Raw genomic sequence first — 21,969 nt, 5'->3', positions numbered from 1 at the left:
CCATGTTAAAAAGCTGCATCTGATCACACTCGCACTTTGTAGTTCGCTTCAAAGCCCCACGTTATCATTAAAAATGCATCCTCTGCCCGCCGCAGTCTAAATGTCACTAATAACCCTCTAAATGCCCAAATGTACAGTGAACACTCCGCTCTTGCCTTCGGGTATCTTTCTGCTGCTTTCGCCAGCAACTATACATCACAGAGAAAAGCAGTATTAGCAACATGGAGGGCGAGAGAGAGAGAGAGAGAGAGAGAGAGAGAGAGAGAGAGAGAGAGAGAGAGAGAGAGAGAGCAAGGAAGGAAGGGTGAGTGAAGAAGTGAGAGAGAGAGAAAGAGAAGAGATGGAAGAGAGGGAGAGAGAGAGAAAAGAAGCAAGGAAGGGTGAGTGAGTAAGTGAGAGAGAGAAAGACAGGAGATAGGAGAGAGAGAGAGAGAGAAGAAGAAGCAAGAAAGGGTGAGTAAGTGAGAGAGAGAGAAGCAAGGAAGGAAGGGTCAGTGAAGAAGTGAGGGAGAGAAAGAGAGGAGATGGGAGAGAGAGAGAGACAGAGAAGAAGCAAGAAAGGGTGAGTGAGTAAGTGAGAGAGAGAAAGAGAGGAGATAGGAGAGAGAGAGAGAAGAAGAAGCAAGAATGGGTGAGTGAGTAAGTGAGAGAGAGAAAGACAGGAGATAGGAGAGAGAGAGAGAGAAGAAGAAGCAAGAATGGGTGAGTGAGTAAGTGAGAGAGAGAAAGACAGGAGATAGGAGAGAGAGAGAGAAGAAGAAGCAAGAATGGGTGAGTGAGTAAGTGAGAGAGAGAAAGAGAGGAGATGGGAGAGAGGGAGTGAGAGAGAAGAAGCAAGAAAGGGTGAGTGAGTGAGAGAGAGAGAGAAGCAAGGAAGGAAGGGTGAGTGAAGAAGTGAGAGAGAGAAAGAGAGGAGATGGGAGAGAGAGAGACAGATAAGAAGCAAGAAAGGGTGAGTGAGTAAGTGAGAGAGAGAAAGACAGGAGATAGGAGAGAGGGAGAGAGAGAGAGAGTATGAAAGAGTGAGCAAGAGAGCACAAGAGAATGTGAGAGACATAGAGAAGATAAGAGTGAGAGAGTGAGAGAGAGAGGGGATAGATAGAGAGAGGGAAGAGTCAATGAACAGTGAGAAGAGAGTGAGCGAGAGAAAATGAAAGAAAGAGAGAGACAGGAGATGGGGAGGGAGAGAAAGAGGGGGGAGGAAAGAAGCAAGAGATGGGGACAGATATAGAGAGTCAGAGGAGATAGTGAAAAGGAGAAAGGGAGAGAGAGTAGGAGAGTGAAAGAGTGAGAGTGAGCCAGAGAGAGCACCAGAGAGAAGACAGAGAGATCAAGATATAAAGAATAAGTGAGAGAGAGAAAGACAGGAGATGGAGAGAGAGGGAGAGAGAGAGAGGGAGAGAGAGCTAGTGTGAGGGAGGACTGGAGAGAGGGATGAGATGAGATGAGAAAAAAAGAGACAGATAGTATACAGAGAGGAGAGACAGAGAAGACAGGCAGAAGAAATGTTAAAGATGAAATGTGTAAGGAGAGAGAGAGGGATAAAATGGAGAGAGCTGGAACTGAGAGTACGAGTACGAGAGTACGAGAGAGAACACAGACTGATCTGCAAGAACATCAGTGAGTAAAAGGATCTGAACAGAGGCGAGATAATAAAAATAAATACAAAATAACAATAAAAAGGCACCCAAAAAAAGCAGCGAGAGAAAGGTTACAGAAAAGGCAACAAACGGAGTGAAATGAAACGAATTGTTGTGCTGCACGGTGCAGGCTGTGCCTATATCAATCTGTGTCACACAGCGCGGGGTCACCCGCAGTTCAGAGCAGGGGGGCGATGGATGGAGAGAGAGGGGAACCGACATGTACTCATTGACTGTGTATGGGAAATCAATACTAGCACAGAGCAACACAGCGCAGCGAGAGAGAGAAAGAGAAAGGCAGACAAAGAGAGAGGTTTAAACCACAAGGAAAGGATGTATGGTGTGTGTGTATGTGTGTGTGTGTGTTTTGTATACTTGTTCTTGCGGGCTTGATTTCCTGCTGAAAGCCTCTAAAAGCCACAGCACTGTTTTTGCAGTATTGTTGAAAAAAAAAACAACTACAGATAAAGTGGTTCCCACGACCAGACAGATGCTATGTGGTTGCAATGGTATTCCAGGTGGTTTATATGGTATTGCAAGGTGATTGCCATGGTGCTGCTTACTGCTTGTAAAGGGGGTTGCTAGGTAGTTGCTATGGTATACCAAGTGGTTACTATGGTATCTCAGGGGAGCAGGGTGCAGAAAGTTTTGCAGCCTATTCATTCCTATGGGAATGAATCTGATGCTACACAGAAACCATATATCTGATCAAAAAACTGTATATAAGCCTGATCACACACACAAACTGATTAGACTGGACCTAACCGAATGGTGTTATTATCTCAACAACTGCGGGTCGAGCAGTAATAATAATAATGAACTATATAATATTACCAAACAACAATAATCTATTTCTTTAGTTTAGTCAGTTATCATTGCAAAGCAATAATATGAATATTAAATAAAAGGGTTTGAGGAACTATTAAGAATAAGATATTAATAGGCAGAAACTTCTGGATCAGATATCCTGAAACTCACACTCTCGCAGCTGTGTGATGACGCTATGCGTTTCATCCTGTGTGGTTCGAGAGTGTTCGAGTGATTTGATCATAACAGTCTACTTTTTCATCTTAAGTGAAGTGCTTCCATTAAAACTAGCTACTGCTATGAGAAGAGAAAACGTGGTGTCGTGCTACAACTAACTGATTCTTCTGCTGATTACCCTGCCACGTTTTATTGCAGCTCTAATCATATCTACCTGTTTCTCGCTTTCAGATGCTCCTGGAGGCCTGATGAACGTAATCAGGGCTGTTCAGTCGAGTGTAGTACCAACAAAGACCATGGAGTCTTTTCCTGCATGCGCTAGAGCAGGCACACACCACTGTAAACCGATGCAAACCTCTTTGGTTGAACAAAAGGCAAAAAGGCATTTCCGTGTGTGTGTGTGTGGGTGGGTGTAGTGCACACGTGCACACTTGCAGGGTCAAGCGCTATGTACTGGATACTCACGGACTGAGCCGTCTTGATGGCCACAAACCGGTGGTTTCCCTCTTTCCCACAGACATAGCCGAAGGCCCGGTGGTCCGTGATGTCCTTGGCAATGTAGGAAATCTCATGAACTGCATGGTGGTGCTGAAGAACCTGCCAAAGAAACCCAGAGCCTCAGTTACACTTATACACTTCTCAGAACCTTTCATTTCCAGAAGAAAAAAAAAAACACAAAAAAACAACACAAAAATAATAATCTCTCTTTCAATTGAATATTTTATGCACCTAATGAACCCGGCTTGTCACTCATTCACATTAAGAAGGCTAAAGGTTCTCCAAAAGGAGATGCCGTTAGTAGCCAAATGGCTTTTGCTCCTTCATTCATATCAATGTAAAATTAATTAACTTCCCGCAATTGTGATTATTCCTGTGCTAGGACCAGTACCAGCCAAATGTTGCAGCATCACACACCATCACATTTTGACACACAGCACACACTTCCACTTAGATTCTCTGTATTGTTTCCCCCGGCAATACAACGGAAGCAGACATTTGCAGTGATGAAATGAAGGAGAGACAACGCGAACACCTGTGGAGGACTCCTACAGAGGACCAAGTCATCAAAATGGAGTCATCAAAATCAAAACACAACAGGGTGGCTTGGTACTGAGTTATTTGGGATGACAGGTACAACATAATGCTTGCTAGAGATGAAAATGTTGCTCTGTATCACATTTAGGGATTGATAAAGGAGTGCTGACATGCTGAGGCTCTAGTGCAGGGGTTTCAAACCGAGTCAGTTCTGGGCTACAGGTAAATTTAGAAAAGAGAAAATGGTAATCTCTGCAGATTACCATTTTCCTACTGTGGCCCAGTAGGAACCTGGCTTAGTTTACAACCTGTGAGAAGTACTCTGGCAGTCAAAAGTCCGGGGACCATTTATCTGGGGTTTGCTTCCATAAACTCTAAAAACTTTGGGGATAATTTACATATAAACGCTGAACTTCATGTTTTGCTAGTGCGGACCAAGCCTTGAGATGGACCGGGAAGGCGAACTCCGAAAATATTTTTGGATTGGGGTCTGGGACAACCTTCCATTGCATGAGTCCATTGCAACTATATGCCATCATATGGCCGACGGGTCCAAGACATCAGACTAAAGGTTGTGCATTTTCCAAAATGTAAAGGTTTCCAAAATGTCTCTGTACAGAAAGTGTGGGTTCAAATGATCACAAGGTTGTGGGTTTGATACCCAGGTCCACTAAGCTGCCACTGTTGAGCTCTTAAGTAAGGCCCTTAATTCTTTCTGCTCCACAGGGACTATACATGGCTGACCCTAAATGGTACTCTACAAGTATGATGGCAATAAGGCTACTGATTATTAATCACAGTAGGGGAATGAATTCATTACCCTTACGCTACTGTCCGTCTGTCAACCGTCCCCTCTGTCTGTTAAAAAGAAGGGCAGGATCTAAAAGTATTAAAATACAAGGTGTTCCCAAACCTTTTCACAGACAGTCTGGCTCTACGAAGACTCTTGCAAGACTCTGCGTGAGCCATGGCAGTGTGTTAAATCCCAGCGAGCTCTTCAGGAAAAGCAGCCATTAAACCCATCAGGGGCCAGCCGTCTGAACATAGAGCGCGCCGGACCATCTCAGAAGAGCACTCTCCTGAGGAGGTGCGGAGGACTGGAGCAGGTCAAGAGCTCCTCACCCGGAGTCACGCGGTAATCATCCGCCCAAATCATCCTCCGCAAGTGGCAATCATCTCCTCTTCACCCACTCCATGCCTGCTCATTAGAACATCAGCAGCACAATGCGTGCTCCCGGGGTTAGAGAAAGAGACATACGCCCCGAGGGCTTGACAGTTCACTCGAGGGTTTTGGAGCCTGTGTAATGTCACGGGGGGAATCTTTTGACGGAATAAGGTGCTATTTTCTGCTCTTAAACAAGTCACCCTACGTGCCGTGCTAAACAAACTCAGTCTGCGTTGAAGAGCAAAGTTCATCTTTGCTTTATAAACTTTCAGAACAAGCTTATTCATGAAGTCAAGAAGCTGCAGCCTTGCCATGACATCCCACACCCACGTAATAATAACCAGACAAGATTGCTGAGCTTAAGTAACGGTGCCACGGGATCGGATACTAATGGCTAAAATGCAAATGACATCCGGTTTGATAAAATTATTTGCTCTTCTGCTTCTGGGCACACAGATTCTGAGTTAAATAAAACATGGCAAATTTGCTACATTGCCTTTTTTTTTGGGGGGGGGGGGGGGGGGGGGGGTTAAAAATGGCTCATCTTTGATGAATAAACGTAATACAAAGAAAACCCACCCCTCCCTTCCTATCCAAACCCACCAGCTTTAATCTTTCGAGTGCTTTCTGAGCCTTAGATGTGAAATCACCCCCCACCCCCCTTCCACCACCACCACCACCACCGTCACAATAACTGCGCCTCCATTCCTTCTGGGTGGTTTAAAATTGGAAGCAGAGAAAATCCTTGAAAGATTAATTACTTGTGAAGCCATTTGACAGTAGCCTTCCTCTACCAATTTCACAGAATGGAATGTTTGCCCCCAGCTTGCAAAACGAGGGATGTGGTACCACCACACACTGCATGGGAGCTTTCCATCATAATGACCCATAATCAGAGGAGTCTTCTGCTGAAACAAACGCATACCCAAACACACACAACACACACAAACTAAAAAAAGGAAGATAAGTGTCTCATCTTCTGCTTGCTATGACTGTCTGAGTAAAGGCACCTCCTGTCCATCTACTTGACTAACGCTGTCACATTTTCCACGGCCTTCACTGTCTCTCTGCTGCCGTGTCTAAAGTCAGATCTGATACTTTCATCAAGCGTGATTTAAGACTTCAAGTGCTGCCTTGTGGAGACAATACTGATGCAGTTTTGTGGACGATACTGATCCGTATGTATATCTTTTAGATTGATACTTGATTCGTGATTCAAATGTAAGAGCATTGGAGTCAAACCCAAGAACTCTTATGAGTGTAGCACAATGTGCTTGCCTAACCAGGGAATCAGAGTTGTTAGCCACTACACTGGCTAACACTCAAAGAAACACTAGAAACTCATCAAATAACAAAGTGTTAAATAGCAGATATTGTAGCAGTGGGGGTGGAGCTACTAATTATTATTATTTGAGGTTTTGGTTTCTGCTTATTACCACCTATTGTTTTCATTATTCATTTTTTATTTTTGAATTATGGTATTCTCATGCTAAAGATACATTTTGCATAATTAATCTACTACTAACTGTGATGGTGTTTTGTGTTCAAATTCACCAGTTACACAGTGGGAATATTAAGTTCCCCCGTGGCAAAATCATTCCAAGTTATTCCACTGTATGGAGACATTGAAAGTTCTTAGCTGTCTTATCGCTGCCATGACCAAAAAGAAGTATATGATTATTTACCAGTTCCAATAAAACCATGTGTTATTAATATTTGATAATATTAGCAGTCAACTAGTATCTCAGTCAGGTCATTGGGATAAAGTAAGGAAAACAAGCAGCTAAGTAAATATTATTCCACACATATAATAGGCCAATTAATTTTGACTATTGACTATTATTAAATAGTCAAATTGTAAGTGATGCTTCTTTAGTTCAGCTCAAAATGTAAAAAATAAGTTTTATACTGTTGTTGTGGTGTTTTAGCAGTTTGAGCCTTAGCTTTCCAAATCATATAATGCTACCTGCACTGGAAGGGTGAAAGCTAGCACTTGCATCCTCTGCATTATAAAAAGCAGCAGTGAATCTTTTTTAGCTTGAATGTTCTTGGAGGAGGAAGATTAGCTCTCAGCTAAATCTGCATTTGCTAGCATTACTGTGGGATGGGGAAGGGGGGGGGTCTAAAACTCAAGTCTACTACTATTACAGTCTATGTGCTGTATGTGTTAGCATACAAATGGCTAGTTTTCATGCCAAACCTTGCATGTTTGCATCCCTTCCCCAGATGTGTCGTTTAAAACTATTCCCCAGTTACTGAGCTCTTGGATGTTGCGAATTCATGCAGATAAGGCCAGCACTTTTAGCTTAGGTGGCCACTTTAAGAATGTTCCGAAATGGCACTGTTTAAACCTTAGAAATACTGTATTGGTATCAGTTTATAGTATCATGCCATGTATACTTATCAGGGACTGCAGGATGACAATGATTTATCCATGGCATCTTATTTTGTAGCCAAAATCCAAACTTCAATCAAAAAACCCTGCAACTAGCCAAATGCTCATAAGAAAAGACAGTGAAAAAACAAACATATGAATCAGCACGCATTAGTGCGCAATATAACTCTACAAACAAAGCTTATTAGGAGGTGCCGGTGACGGGGGACGTGTTAAACATTAGCGCTGATTGTGTTGTAGCTTATCTCTCAGCGTTGGTGTGTTATTTAGGTAGGCGGCGGGTGGGGAATGCTGCTGTTCCAGAGATAATGAGAGACTACAGTCCGGTGCTAAGCCTCTCAAAAAACACACATTCACAGCTAATTAACCGATGCTACACACACAGACACACACATATTTTCTCACAGTCAATATAGACTCGCTAATTCACTAAAGCTTTATTGGGTCCTTTTGTAGCCACAGGCCAATAGTTTGCGATAAACTGTGCCGTTTACCACTCATTTGAAAGCATTTAGGCCAAAGCAATACATACAACGCTCTCCTGGAGCTCAGGCACACTGTTATTACAGGCTTAGAGACAGGCAGGGATACAGGAAAAGGGGAAAAGGGAGGGGAACGGAGGGTCCCAAAAGCAGCGCAGATGAGCGAACAGAGGCCCTGCGATTCCCCTTGAGCTACGCTGCTAACCATTGTTTGCAAGGCATCATGGAAGGATTAGGCTGGGTCTGTGTGAGCACTGAAATAAGCCTGCCCTATTTCTCCAGCTTTTCATTCAGTTCTGCATATCTGTTCTTGTCCTTCTCTCCCTCACTCTCTCGCTCTCTTCCTCTCTCTCTCTGTCCCAGTAGCACAATCCATTCTTGTTCAGTGGCTGAAAGGCTTTGTGGGTACAGGATCTGACTAGGAAGCAGCTCTTGTTTGGCATGCAGTAGCAGGGATAACTACATCAGCACCATCGCTCGGCTCCCACAGAGTCCATTATTAATCAATAATACGCCCTCCCCAAACACACACCACGTCCAGTGAGTGTATCTGTGTGTGTCACACTATCAATACCACAGGAAGCTCATGGAAAGGCTGACACACACTGACACAGAGCAGTGCTCCACTGTGAGCCTTGTTCTGGTAGCAACAGCTTAGTGGTCTAAGGATAAGATCTGCTGCTTGGATTCAGGTCCGGTCCCTACTATGCCACATGCTGACTCCGGTCTAGGTTAACACTGCAAAAAATTCAATGAACATGATTGATCACTGACCCCAAATGTAGCCGATCAGCCATGACAAGACATGTCTGGTATCTGATGCTTTTTTCTTTAGTTCAGGGAGATGCTAGGCTAACGTTGCTAACAAACACTGGATTTAGATCACCAATCCCATCTAGTACTATGTGCAGTTACATCATCGAAACAAGATTTACAGAGCCCGGACGCCTCCTCCTCAACCCCACTCTTACCTCACCTTCGTGATGAACAACTTCGAACCCACCACCACTCCATTTCCTCCCTTCCTCTCCATGCTGGTTTGATGTCTCTCTTTATGAGGTACTATCACCCCATAGAAGGTAAGCATGCTAATGCGAGCATTTATGTGTGTGCATTTATCATGTGTGGACGGAAATATTTGGAAAAATGGAGGGAAGGACGTTTCCATTTATTAAAAATATCCGGATATGTGTGGACAGGGCCTCAGAAAAGGATTTTTTTCCCAAATTCAAAAATTCATTTAAAATCTGGCAGTCTTTAGCAAAAGCCCAGAAATACAGCCTGCCTCGGCTCTGAGACATACCGCACAAAAAAGATCAGGCCTTTCTGGTCCCGCCTTCATGTTATTACCCACACCTGAGTCTTGTTTGTTGTTAGTCTGTTTGTGTGTATAGTCCTGTTTCCCACAAACCTGACACCACAATAAGCTCTGATGTGTACGTCTGTGAGTAATACGTTCTATGGAGTGATTCTGGTTTTCAGTACACAACTTTGACATTGCTCACACCTAATCACCGTTGTCATCTAATCGCGCCAGCTCTAATCGCCTTGCTTCCGTGGTTGGCACTACGAATGCGCACCATTAGAGACAACGTGAGTCATCCAATTCTTCAATCTCTGTGTGTGTGTGCTTGAGAGAGTGGAGAACGATAAAGGTGGAAAATAGCTGAACTCACACCTGAAGTGGCAGGCGCTTGTATGGGGTGGTGGCGTTGCTCTAATTGTTCAATATTTCACCCTCCAAAAATGCAAGCCAGCATCTGCCGCCTTGAAGCGGCGCCCAAAAGCTGCGGCGCACGAATGCGGCCGCGTCACCCATTCATCACGACGCGGCAGAGGAGAAAAGAGAGAGAAGGAGAGAGGGGGAGAGACAAACACTTTTGTTGTCTCCTTCATTCACTTGGAGGTGAAACATAAGAGGGATGAGTCAGAGGAGAGACAGACAGAGACACAGGGGTGAGTGATCGACGTTGTAAGTAAGGTCTTCCTCTCCAAAGGAGACTAATGTAATGAAATAAAAGCAGCCTGCATCATTCCAGAGGGGAGGAGCGTTATCCCAAAGATGAGCTATGAGCACAAAAACAGGGGAAGCTGATGCCAGGTACTTCACTGAGAATGAAGCTCATCCCCTGCATGATAAGTACCCAGGCTTCGAGTCTAATGAGAAATAATGTCTATGTTGCCCTTTAAAAGAGAGAAATGGGAGATGGCTGTGTGCATGTGTTTGGTATTTAGCCTTGTGGAAGGAGATTTATTGGTAACCTTGTGCTTCAGGTTAGGTATATCTACAGTATGCAAACAGATGCACGCTTAGACACACACACACATAGCCGATGTTACACCCACTGATGTAGGCGCCCAACTGTTCCCATGACCCATGTCACCCGAATACTAACTATGATCACTGTTTATAGTTCACCTGTTTGTAGAAATGCCAAACTGCTTGTCTTCTTTATGGCAGAGACTTCTTTTAGTATTTAAACTTCACACATTTTCACAAGTGAACGTCTGGTTTGTCTCGCCAATGTCACAGCCAACATATATGGAAAATAGACCAATATGGAATCTGGTTTGCACAGTTAACTCCCGACACCTCTTGAAAGCTCATATCCCAGTAATTAGCACTGCATGACTGAATCATCACATATTTGCTTCAAAATCCATCGACTTGTCAAATGAACTGATCTGCTAATGTAATTTCTGTCACTGTATCTTATACTATTATCTATCCATTGTTTGAGGTATGCCATGCTTTTTTGTCTATTTGTACATGTTTATTTTAGTAGTTAGTGATCAGTTGATGGCATCACATTTTTTTAGCTCCTTAATATCAGTAAAAAAAAAACAAGTTGGTCAAAATTGGTGGATTAGAACTCATCACTGAATCTGCAGCAAATCAGATATCCTATTTTTGTGTCACACAAAAATCTAGTATCTCTATTTTTGCTGTTTATCACTTTTGGCATAGTTTGATACTTAGATGATTAGCCTAAGGCCTCCTAACTTCCTGTAAGTGATCCTGATTGGCTAGAGATACTAAAATACATACCCCCACTTAGATGATTAGCCTAAGGCCTCCTAACTTCCTGTAAGTGATCCTGATTGGCTAGAGATACTAAAATACATACCCCCACTTAGATGATTAGCCTAAGGCCTCCTAACTTCCTGTAAGTGATCCTGATTGGCTAGAGATGGTAGTTTTTCTGTGCTCATGTCCAAGGAGCTATGACAGTGCAGATCTGAGAAAGATGATCGTAGAGTGGCTTAACATCATCTGGCTGATGGCCCGCATTTGATTCTTCACTGAAAACAGGAACTCTGCTGAAAACCTTAGGAGCTCTGCTGTTGTAGAGACTGATTAATGAGCCTGAAGACAGATTCCTCAGGAAGGAACGGGCTGATGTGGATATACTGCAGGTAGGATGCTTGTAGGTATCTATCTATAGTTCTACATTAGCTACATCAGTACTAAAAACACACTGTAGAATAGCAAATCAAGGGTGTATGTGAGGGATCTATCACACTGCCGGGCTACTGCAAACTCCACACTGCGAAACCCTTCCCGACTCTCTGACTTTCAGTGCCCCCAGCTCTAATCCTAAAGATCCAACAGGTAGGTACAGACATGCACCCACTCAACACACACACAACTAGAAGGCTGTGAATTGTGTTGTAGGAGCCAGATTACACAGACGTGAAGCTTCAGAAGAGTCACAGAGGAGTCAGACAAGCTTCCAAACACACTGTAGCCTAGCTCTACTACGACCTGCAGCAAAACACCCTGCTTACCCCATGCGCAAACGCACATGCACACAATGCCAGAAAGCTGTGGCGAGCAGGGCATGGACGCAATTCTCAAAGATCTACTGTATGTTGGTGAGAGAGTAAGAGTGAGAGAGAAGGAGATGAGACTGCTTGACTGTGTATCAGAGAGACTTGCATTCCTGGTATGTGACCACAGATGTGTTAAGGTCTGAGAAGCACGTGCCAGATCTTGTGTGTGTGTATTGATGCTTGCAGGAACAAGCTGTAAGGCACAATGCAGAGCCATCACTCTGCCTTCTTTCATCTTTTCTCTTGTGTGTGTGTGTATGAGTGAGAGGTCGAAAGACAGACTGCAGAGTCGCTTAGGGGTTGCTAGGGTGTTGCTAGGTGGCTGCCAAGCAGTTGCTATGGTATTGCATGGATCTTGCATCCCAAATGGTTGCTATTGTGTTGCTAAATGGTTGTTATCTAGTTGCTTAGTGGTTGCTATAAAGCTGTTATGGCATCCCAGAAGGTTGCTAGAAAGTTGTTAGGGCAACCCAGATTTTTGCTGTGAAGTTTTGCTGTGAAAGATGTTATGGAGGTGATAAACGCTTTCTAGGAATTTGCTAGAGAATCCCAGGTTGTTGCCAGAGTAGTTACTAAGTGGTTACAACAATGTTGTTAAGTGGTTGCTATGGTAACCTAGGTGGGTTAGAAAAGAAACGATTAGAAAAGCAATGCAATGTAAATATTGCATAATAAGCTTTTAGGGTTTGGCAGCAGATTATCCATTAAAACCTCACTCTTTTTTCTCTACTTGAAAATATTTGCTGCCTTTTTATTGGCTGTTTTTTAGTTTATCTGCAAACAATACACACAATCAAAAATACAATGTTATTAATATTGCAAACCTGTGGTACAGATAAAGGTCTCAGCATAGTCTACCGTTTTCCAAAAGCACCTGTTCACGAATGAGACACTCTAGTACCTGTAGCACGCTGCCACTGCCGGTGTAAAGTGTGTGTGCAGCAGCATGAACCTTGAGTCCATCTTCACATCCAATTCAAAATTTTATAAATTCTTGGACAGAATTTTCTCAGATGATCGCGTTCAGATCAAATTCATGTGTACAAATGTTTTATAAACGAGCCCCTGTTTTCTGATTTCCTAGCTGAGCATCCCACTCTGTCTTCAGAGTCCTTCACCTCCTAACCTTCATATTCCACAGCCAGCGCTGTCTCATTAACAGACCTTACACTGATTTATTGCTTTCCTAGCACTCATCTCTCTCTCTCTCCTCTCATATTCCATCTCTCCCTCACTCTACTCTAACATTTCATCAATGTCACCGTCTTTCTCTCATGCACACATGCATACTCACATCCACACACACACACGCACACACACACATACAGGAGGACTTCATTGATCTGCTCCACTCCGACATTAGTTATAGCGCTAACGCAGCAGATGAGCCAATGTTTTACCGTCTCCTTGTCCCAGCATGCCCAAAGACATACACTCAGCCGCCAAAAACCTGCCTGTCTCTCTCTTTCATACACACAAACACACACACACATACACACAGACACTCCAAAATAAGTCTGTCTCACACATGCCATAAGGGAGTGTGTATTGGTTTTATTACAGTCTCTGTGTGTAATCATGTAGGCGAGACCTCATTTTCACACACACACACACACACACACAGCAGAGGTCACAATGAGAGTGTTCATATTTAATAATCTCAGTGTGAGCGATAGACAATGTGTGATTATTCCGATCGGTCAACCCTGACTTCCAAAACATGCTGTTGCCACGGCGCCAGGTAGCCACTAATTACAGGCTGCCTTGGCGATGCTGTGAGTTATGGCCCAGTTTTGACGAGAGAGAGAGAGAGAGAGAGAGAGAGAGAGAGATGGGTGAGAGACAACAGGAAGAAACAGAGTGTGTGGAAAAGGAGAGAAAACAATGAAATGAAAATAAGATGGAGCAACAGAAAGAGTTGGGAAGAGAGAGAGAGAGAGAGACAGGCAGACAGACAGAGAGACACAGGCGGGAGGCTGGGCCTAAGAGAGAGGTAATTAGTGAGGAGAGGACTGAACTCAATCACACATGCCACCTGTGCCAACATACGCACATACACACACGCGCGTGCGCACACACACAGAATGAACAAGCGGGTGGGCAGTCAAAGCGACTCTCTTGGGATAGGACTGGAAAGGATCTTGAGAAATCAGTCGCCCATGGCTCTCCCTGGGGATGCTACAGCATATGGAGAGTTGTATAGCAGGATCTGTGTGTGAGTGTTTGTAGGAAAGGAGCACTCCAGAACACACTCCCAACAGCCTGGCAACTCCTAAGAAGCATGAAATTGCACATTCTTAAAATGACAAGTGTTTTACTCAAAGAATTTAGAGGAATAGTCTGGAGTACAATCAAATACACACACAGTTCCCTTTGTGGCAAATCAGCCTCTACATGTTTGTCAAATGTCATGTTTGCTTCTTTAGTTTTGCACTGATCAGTGTCAGGAGGTCAGTGTTTTAATGGAAAGTAATGGAGGCTTATTAATCATCAACTGCCAGTAGGCAAACTGGATCTATGAAAACAGACTTATACAAAGGTTTGATGCAAAGGTTTTTTAATTTTTTTATTGACAGAGACAGAACATTTTCTTATTTCTTTTTAAGCGCTTTTCACACTAGAAGCGATGTGGCGAGCCTCCTTTTACATCAGAGACGCAAGTGTTTTTGGTTTTCTCGTAATGGGAATACGGACTGCAAATGCTTTTTTCGTTTGTTGTTGCTGTCTAGTAAAAAATTAAAAATGATGACTTTGTTAGCTAGCTGTTGTCAAAGAGTGTATCCACTGTCAAATAGTGTATTGCTGTAAAATTTTAATAAAAAATTTAATAAAATTTTTTGCTCCCAAGGTGGCTGTTTGTTGAGAAGTTTACTGGCCTAGATTGCAAGAATACTGCATATAATAACGACACAATACTACAAGTTTTGTATTGTTTCTGCCTAGAAACTGTTAGACCGGTTACGCTTCAGAAATAGCCCCAACAGTATTTTTGAGTGTGATGCGCACAGGCATTGATAAAGGCTACATTGATTAGTATAGGAGTGTATTGCTCAGGTGTTGCATTTACTGCATTTGGTGTTGAAATGGGCTTTATGAATCCACTTAAACAGAAGCTTTATAGCTAAAAGTTTTTCAGTTATTGTAGTTGGAATTGGTTTCCACACACTTCTTTTCAGAAGCCCTGTGGTTCTAAGATATTCTTGAGTTGTCTTGAACCCACAGCTGATTTAAGGACAAATTTTAAAATAATTTTTAGGGCGTGTCGGCTGTGACGGCTATCCCAAAAGCTTCAGTTTGTGTCGTTTCAGGTAGTCCATGGTGGAATTTGAGGTCATTTATGACTTTCCCATGAACACTGCTTGTGCTAGCAAAGCTAGCAAACCAACCTATTGACTCAGCTTCATGGTAGTCATATGGTTTTCATTAGTCTTACAAATCGGTCTTACCAGCTTCTTTTTTTCTTCTTTCAGTTTTATTTCTGACCCCTCCTGCCTTTTTCTCCCCAATTTGGATTGCCAACTACCCAACCCTTACATATTTTCCCCCTATCACATGCAATGCTTGCGTCACTGGGGCGGTGAAGGCCGAAATACACATCCTTACACGACACGACACTACCACCAATGCAGTGTCGCTGGGCAAGAAACGCTGTGTACTTGGCTCTGATGCATTGGCCAGCAGATGCCAGTGCCGGTGTGATGTGCACTGGAGTGATGTGAGGAGAAAATGCCCTTTACCCACCCTGGAGTGAGTCAGGCCAACTGTGCTAGTCGATAGCTAGCAGCATAACTGGGATCCAAATTAGCAATCCACAAGCTTCTGGTTTCTACAAGAATCTACGATAATCTTTAGACAGATGTTTAGAGAAGCTCATGATTGCTCAGTGTTGATTCAGCTGACAGTTCCTCATTATAATTAGTGACCTGTCTCAGCCCTGGTTTCCTAATTAGGGTCTAAGATCATGTCAAAACAAATCTGAGCCTTTGCAACATTTCTGCACAAGCCAAACGGATCTTTTAGATTTTTAGGTAGCTGTGCAGACAGTATTTATAGCTTTATATTTAATAAAGCTAAAAACACTATAGCATACATATAATCTATGTGTAGGTTCATTTATACAGTGTTAGGTACCAGATAAACAACTCTATTTGAGATTACATCACTTCCATTACTTTAGCTACATTAGCCTTGAAGCTCAAGTGCGAAAAAGAACAGCGGGTGGGGAGACGCAGACAGGAAGAGAGAAACAGAGTGAGCTAGAGAGCCAGTGATCACCTGCTTTTGGGGGTCAATTTCCTTCCTCTACCATTTCCCCCCTGCTTACACACACATGCATGTAGACCCACTCGCCCGCAAATATGTGAACACCCCCACTCCCACGCACACACGCTGTCTAATGATATTAGAGTAAGTGGAACAGACATGGTCATTTACATCAACAGCTGTTTTTATGTGTGCCAAACCTCTTTATTGGGCTGGTCAAATCTCATTTCCATGCAAATCAGAGGCAGCGGACGACGGAGACGACACTTCGGGCGTGCCGGGGGCTGACTTATGAAACTAAGTGCTGATTGAAACGGGTAACCATATTGGATGGGTTATGGAAATTGGACATGAGTGGGGTGAGGGTCATTCAGCAAATTTCATTTCTACGCATTCGTAAATCGCACGACTTACAAGATCCATTTTCAAACGTCCCAGGGACACAGCGTGACTGCAGGAGACTGAATTCAGTGCATTTGCTGATTCTATTTTGATGCCGTGCTATACTTTTTTTTTTTTTTTACTGTAGTATTCACTGTTTTTAATGCTTGTACACTCACTCTCATTTCCTCTGCTTCTACCTCCATCTTCTCTTTGTCGGAAAATAGTCACCAGCCAGAAAAAATATTAGTATAAAAAATATCATACGGATTTTCACCTAAAATAAAATGTGTGCTCCCCACACAAAAGTCAGGAGTTAAATGCATCGTCTCTGGGGGCTGCAAGTGGCTCAGCAGTGGCTCAGCAGTTGAATCATTAGCCAACTGGCTGTGCTCTCTCCAGGTGGGTAGATGGCGCTCTCTCTCCTCGTAAAGCAATGTTGGCCAGCGCAGCCGCCTCTTGGCTGGTGCGGTGGAGCTGGGGACCCGCCGCTTTCCTCCAAACGTGTTGGCTGCCCAGCAATGCAGCATTGGTGGCAGTTTGTAAAAAGGTGGTGGCTGGCTTTGCATGTATCGGAAGAGACGTGTGTTAAGTCCTTCCCCTTCTAATGTGGGGAGCATTACTAGTGCAAGGGGGAGTGAGTGTGTATGAATGGGTGGGTTAACTGGCAGTACCATTAATGACAGTGTCAACCAGGTAAGCATTAAATTGTAAGTATTACATCTCTAGAGAATTTAAGATTAGAGCTGAAAACTGAATTTAAATCAGCATATAAAATTAAATCAAACCAGGTGTCCAAAACGTTTTGTAAACAAATGCTGAAAGTGACGGTGGAGAAAAAAGGCAACAGGGAAAAAACCCTTCTTGGAAAATATAACAACTGTGGTGTAACATTAGAAAGCAAGTGATGAGGACAGGCATGGGTATAGCAGAGGCAGGGTCTGCCATCATATGGTCACTAAGAAAGGCATGAAACTGAACAGGGCCAACAAAGACTACTGTAAAACGAAAGGAGCTGAGAGAAAGAATGACCTATTACTTTTAACCTGGTTAAAGTGGACATTAATTACAGAAATTAGACAATTAAACTATGATCAATTTGGAGGCTGACCTTCTGAACCCTTACAGTCTACGTCTAAGGGTAAAGCTTTTGTAACTTTAATGAAAGAAAACATTCCAGCTCCAGGTCAGAGTGGCTTAGCAAGCCACGGTGTTACCCACTACATCATGCCAACTGTTGCTGTTCAAAGGAAGTAAGAAAATAATGCACTTAGTAGCTGATGCATTTAAAAAAGCCTGTCTTGTCTTGTCTTGTCTTGTGCGTGTGTTTGCAAAGCATGCAGGCTTAGGTTAGCAATGTATTACAGTCTCTGTAGTCTCACAAGCCAGACTTCATGCTGTCGGCAGCGGGTCTAGTGCCTTTTACCGCTTAATACAGCCAACATTCGCCGACCTAGACAGGAAGAGACAAGCCCCATGAGCTGACAGGAACTGCAGTGACCGGTGCCACACCTGCAAGCACCAAGGGGAGCCGCGTTAAGTGGAGAAAGCCCAGAGCCCAGTGACTGGGGGCTCAGCTGCTTGGCATTAAGCCAATACTCTAGCACACAAAACGACCAATCCCAGCCCACTGTTCTGGTGTGGCATTTAGTGGGAGGTGACTGTTAAATATCCCCCACACATATATCTTGCTCTGAAAGGCTCAGTTTTCATCACAATGTCTAACGCAGGCAGATGTTCACTACTGCAGACTGAAATTCACTTGGAAAGGCAGTTGAAATAATAGCTGAAATGATAAAAAGACAGCCAATCAGAACGCAACAGACAAAGATCACATATGTAGTGTGTGTGTATGTGTGTGCATGTGTAAGTGTGTGCAGAAGTGAATAAGTGGAGTGTCTGCTTTTGGCAGGCCGTCAGTGGGCAGGGCCACAGTGCTATTAGTCCAGTCAGTGCGGCTCACACGGCGCTCTGCTGATCTGCAGTAATGACATTAGGAAGCCTCTCCTCTTCATCAGAGGAAGACCTTGAGGGGGATGCCAACACCAGAGAGCTGTGAAGAGTGCAGGCAGAGACACGGACACAGAGACATGCGACCAAATTCTCATTTAATGAGTCTGCCCCTATCTATCTCTCCCCTTCTCTCAGATCTCTCTCCCACTGCTCAAATCTGTTGAGTGAAGCTTTATTGGCATAAAAAAATATGTCTTTGCCAAAAGCACAAATGAGATACAGCAGCAGTCAAATATTGGGACAGACCTGATAATGTATGTTTTTGGTTATTGTCAGGCATTCTGATCTGCAGATGTTTGCTTAAATGCTTGAAACTAGTTTCAAACCTGTTTACATTTAAGTAATATATATTGTTTAATTGCCCCGCCAAACAAGTAGCACTGAGCACCCAACAAGTGCTCTGTTCAGTCTGTTGGAAAATCATTCCAGATGGCTCCTCATGAAACTGCTTGGGAGAATGCAGAGAACTCCCCACAAAGAGTTCATTATTTCTCTTTAGTTCTGATAGAGGAACCCTTTATTGGTGCTTTTTAGGAACATTTAGGAAAGGTTTTCTATGGAACCGTCCACACAAACCTAAAGCATACTTGAGCCAGACTCAACTAAGCATCCAGATGGTTCTTTGAGCGGTCATGGTTCTATTTAGAAGCACTGATTTCACTAAAGAACCTTTGAAAACATGTATATGACTGATGCACAATGCTTACAGTGCATGTGTTACGATAATATTGCTATTCCCATCTCCACAACCACAAACCAAACGGTAGAGCGAGTAGCAGATCCCAAAGAAAGGTCCTCCAATCCTCTAATTCCAGGTATTTGGGAATCGAGAGTCCTGAAGCTTGTCAGGGAACAAAAGGTACTGTATGTTTATATATTTGTTCATTAAGATACAAACAATCAAAAACAACAAAAACAAAGGTACAACGCAGCCTTTAAGGTCCAAGTGTGTACCTTAAATGTACACTTCATTCACTTTCTAAGGAGAACGCTCCAACTTTGGAATAAGTCAGCTCTACCCAACAGCTATTCATAGGCCTTAAGAAGCACCATGACTTGAGGAACGCTAGTTAAAATCCCTGGCAAGACTGCCTGCCATCAGCAGCTGGAGCCTGAGAGAGCACAACTGTCCTCTGGGTAGATGCTTCTCTCTCCCCACATCACTTCAGTGAGACGTGCTGGCTGACACAAGCCGTTGTGTCAGTTCTCACTCACCCAGTGTAGGGAGCATTACATGTGATAAGGGGAGAGTACTAACGAGTGGACTGGGTAAAATCGGGGAGGAAAAAAAGCAGTGGTTGTGAAATATACAGGTAAATAAATATACACTGGTGCAAGGCTTCAAAGTTTTAATGCAAAAATGTGACTTTTTGCATTTCAACAATTAACTGCAGTATCAGGGTAGTTCTACCCAAGAGCGTGTAGAGCTGCATCAAAGGCAGAGGGGGGCTATTTTGGGGAGCTGATTGATTTGCTATTTTGGATGTCTTGATGAAGGCCGGAGTAGGCTGCAATGCATCAGCATTAAAAAAATAATTTGAGCATCGTCGTGTGTTAATTAAGGCTTTTTCTACTTCAAAAGATAGTGGGCCTGGGATGGCTTTTGCTCTGGGACTTATTGTTTATATCTTTAGGGATGCACATAGCTTACTTTACAGCTCTTTATTGTACACCTTTACAGCTCCTACTGTGAAACCATATTTTCATTCACAACACTCGCACCCAAGGAGCAAAAGGAGGCTATTTATAATAACCTAAAAGTGTGCTGTTTTTTTTTTTTTTTGGGTTGTAACTGCATACATGCTATTTAACAGATATGCTAAAACGCAGAAAAATGTACAAATGGAGAAAAAAAATGCAATGTATTACTGTCACGCATTATTTACTAGTAGTGTACAGCAATGTGTACTGATGCTGTCATACACTGTCCTTCAGGACCACACACTTGTATTCCTAGCAGCATTTTCATTGTCATTAGGTCTTATAAAATTTGAAATGGGAGTTGTAAAGTCCCTCTCTATCTTTCCCACTCCTTCACACACGTCCTCCTCTCACTCCACTTCATTTCCTACTTTTTTCTGTCCTCTGTACTCATCCATCCACCTGGGTCGCTTGTAAAAGCCTCATAAAAATTGAAGGTACTTCTGAGACTTTGTTAGAAGTACATCAGGCAGTCTATCAGGTGTGTCCAGGCTAGAAAGCCGCAAAGCTCATTTGCTGTTTGCAACCCCGCCGCAGTATCGGCCAGACACCACAGACCTGGAGTGAGGAGAAAACCCAAGAAAAAAAACGAGACAGATGGACAAAGCTTAACGAGAAAGGGAACATATGAGGAGGAATGATATGAAAGGGCAGAGAAGGAGAGGGATGGAGGGATAGCGGGACAGTGAGAGATGAAGAGAGATGGGGAGAGAGAGAGCAGGATGAGGTATGGCCTTGACTGCAATAGAGGACAGTCCATCCCAAATCTAATAAGAGCTTTAAAACAGCCACAATGACAGGACCCAGTCATCCTGCCTCATACCCTATCACTGTGATATACAGCCTGGCTTCACTCACACTCTCTCCTTCTTACACACACACACTTCAGCCTGGCTCTTATATTTTCCTATAACAGCCCTAAGTCCTGGGATTACCACCATGGTGACACAAGAGCTGTGTAATAGAAAAGAGAAGAGCAGGCTAGAGCCCTAGCCTCTCCCGAGTCATGCCTCTTCTCCTCAAATGCCTCTTTAAATGAGCTGCTCGACTGAGTATGGGATCAAATACAAACATTTTGCTTTAAAGGAATAGTATGGCACGTTTTTCAGTTTGGCACAGGTCTACTCAATCATCTATCCCTGCATCTATGAGGCTAGGATTCCCTGAGCCATTACACATTTGCCTCTACATACATCTCAAACAGACTTTATTATGAGTATTCTGACGGTTAACTTTTTATAGCTATGCAATGCACTTGTGCCTATTTTCATAGAACCACATTTTACTGGGCATTACACAGTCCAAGGCAATCGTGTGATGATGTTCTTTATTGCCTTGTAGTTATAGTTAAAAAATGTATGATATTTTGGCCATCAAACATGTCTACATTTGTGCCACAATGGCCCAGGGATCGCAGGTACAAATCACAAGCCATGTCGCTTTGTCATCAGCGGCCGAAGTCAGAGAAAGCACAACTGGCCGAGCTCCCTCTCGGGGTAGGTGGATGGGCCTTGCCCCTCATCACACTTGTAGTGATGCTGGCCGCCACAGGCATCTGTTAGCAGGAGAGACATGTGTTCAGCTGGTCCTAAGAGGCGTTATGAATGGGTTAACTGACAGTACAAAATTGAGAGAAAAAGGGAAAATATTGACAAACAAATAAATATGTTCTCAGTTACTGTTGTAAAAATTCTCTTTTACCACTGTAAGCCAGCCTCATCTGCACATTAACATACAGCAGAGTCCAAAAGTCTGAGGCCAAAAGTGAACATTCCTCGATTTTGCATTCTTTTTAATCTTGTTAACTTCAATACAAAATGCTAGCATGACAATATGCTCAGCATGATCGATATAAACATTGTTAGGGAATTTAGTGACAGTATTTGAGATGCCATGGATTGTAAATATTTGTATAAAGCCTCTGATGAGCAGGTTAAATCCACCTGAGAGTCTTCAAAACATTGTATACTCTATTTAGGCTCATTTATGCTGAACATTAAATTTAGATACAGATATGGATGGAGCCTTATGTTCGTACTCTGCGTTTATTTCGTCCACACTTTTGCACGTTTTCTG

The 21,969-nt window shown here is 43.3% G+C and overlaps 1 protein-coding gene across 5 annotated transcripts in view; it reads right to left on the bottom strand.

Moving 5' to 3' along the window:
• dab1a (DAB adaptor protein 1a) overlaps positions 1-21,969 on the bottom strand; it is a 192,604-nt gene that overhangs the window by 37,807 nt on the left and 132,828 nt on the right. For all 5 annotated transcript variants that reach the window (XM_072682452.1, XM_072682479.1, XM_072682444.1 and 2 more), the window contains exon 5: positions 3,090-3,221. In XM_072682452.1, coding sequence (XP_072538553.1) covers positions 3,090-3,221 — 132 coding nt within the window. The remainder of the gene's footprint in view (positions 1-3,089; positions 3,222-21,969) is intronic.

The sequence above is a fragment of the Salminus brasiliensis genome, chromosome 1 (assembly GCF_030463535.1).
Source record: "Salminus brasiliensis chromosome 1, fSalBra1.hap2, whole genome shotgun sequence".
NCBI lineage: Eukaryota > Metazoa > Chordata > Actinopteri > Characiformes > Bryconidae > Salminus > Salminus brasiliensis.
Note: the sequence above shows the minus strand (reverse complement) of the source record. Positions and strands in the feature narration are given on the sequence as shown.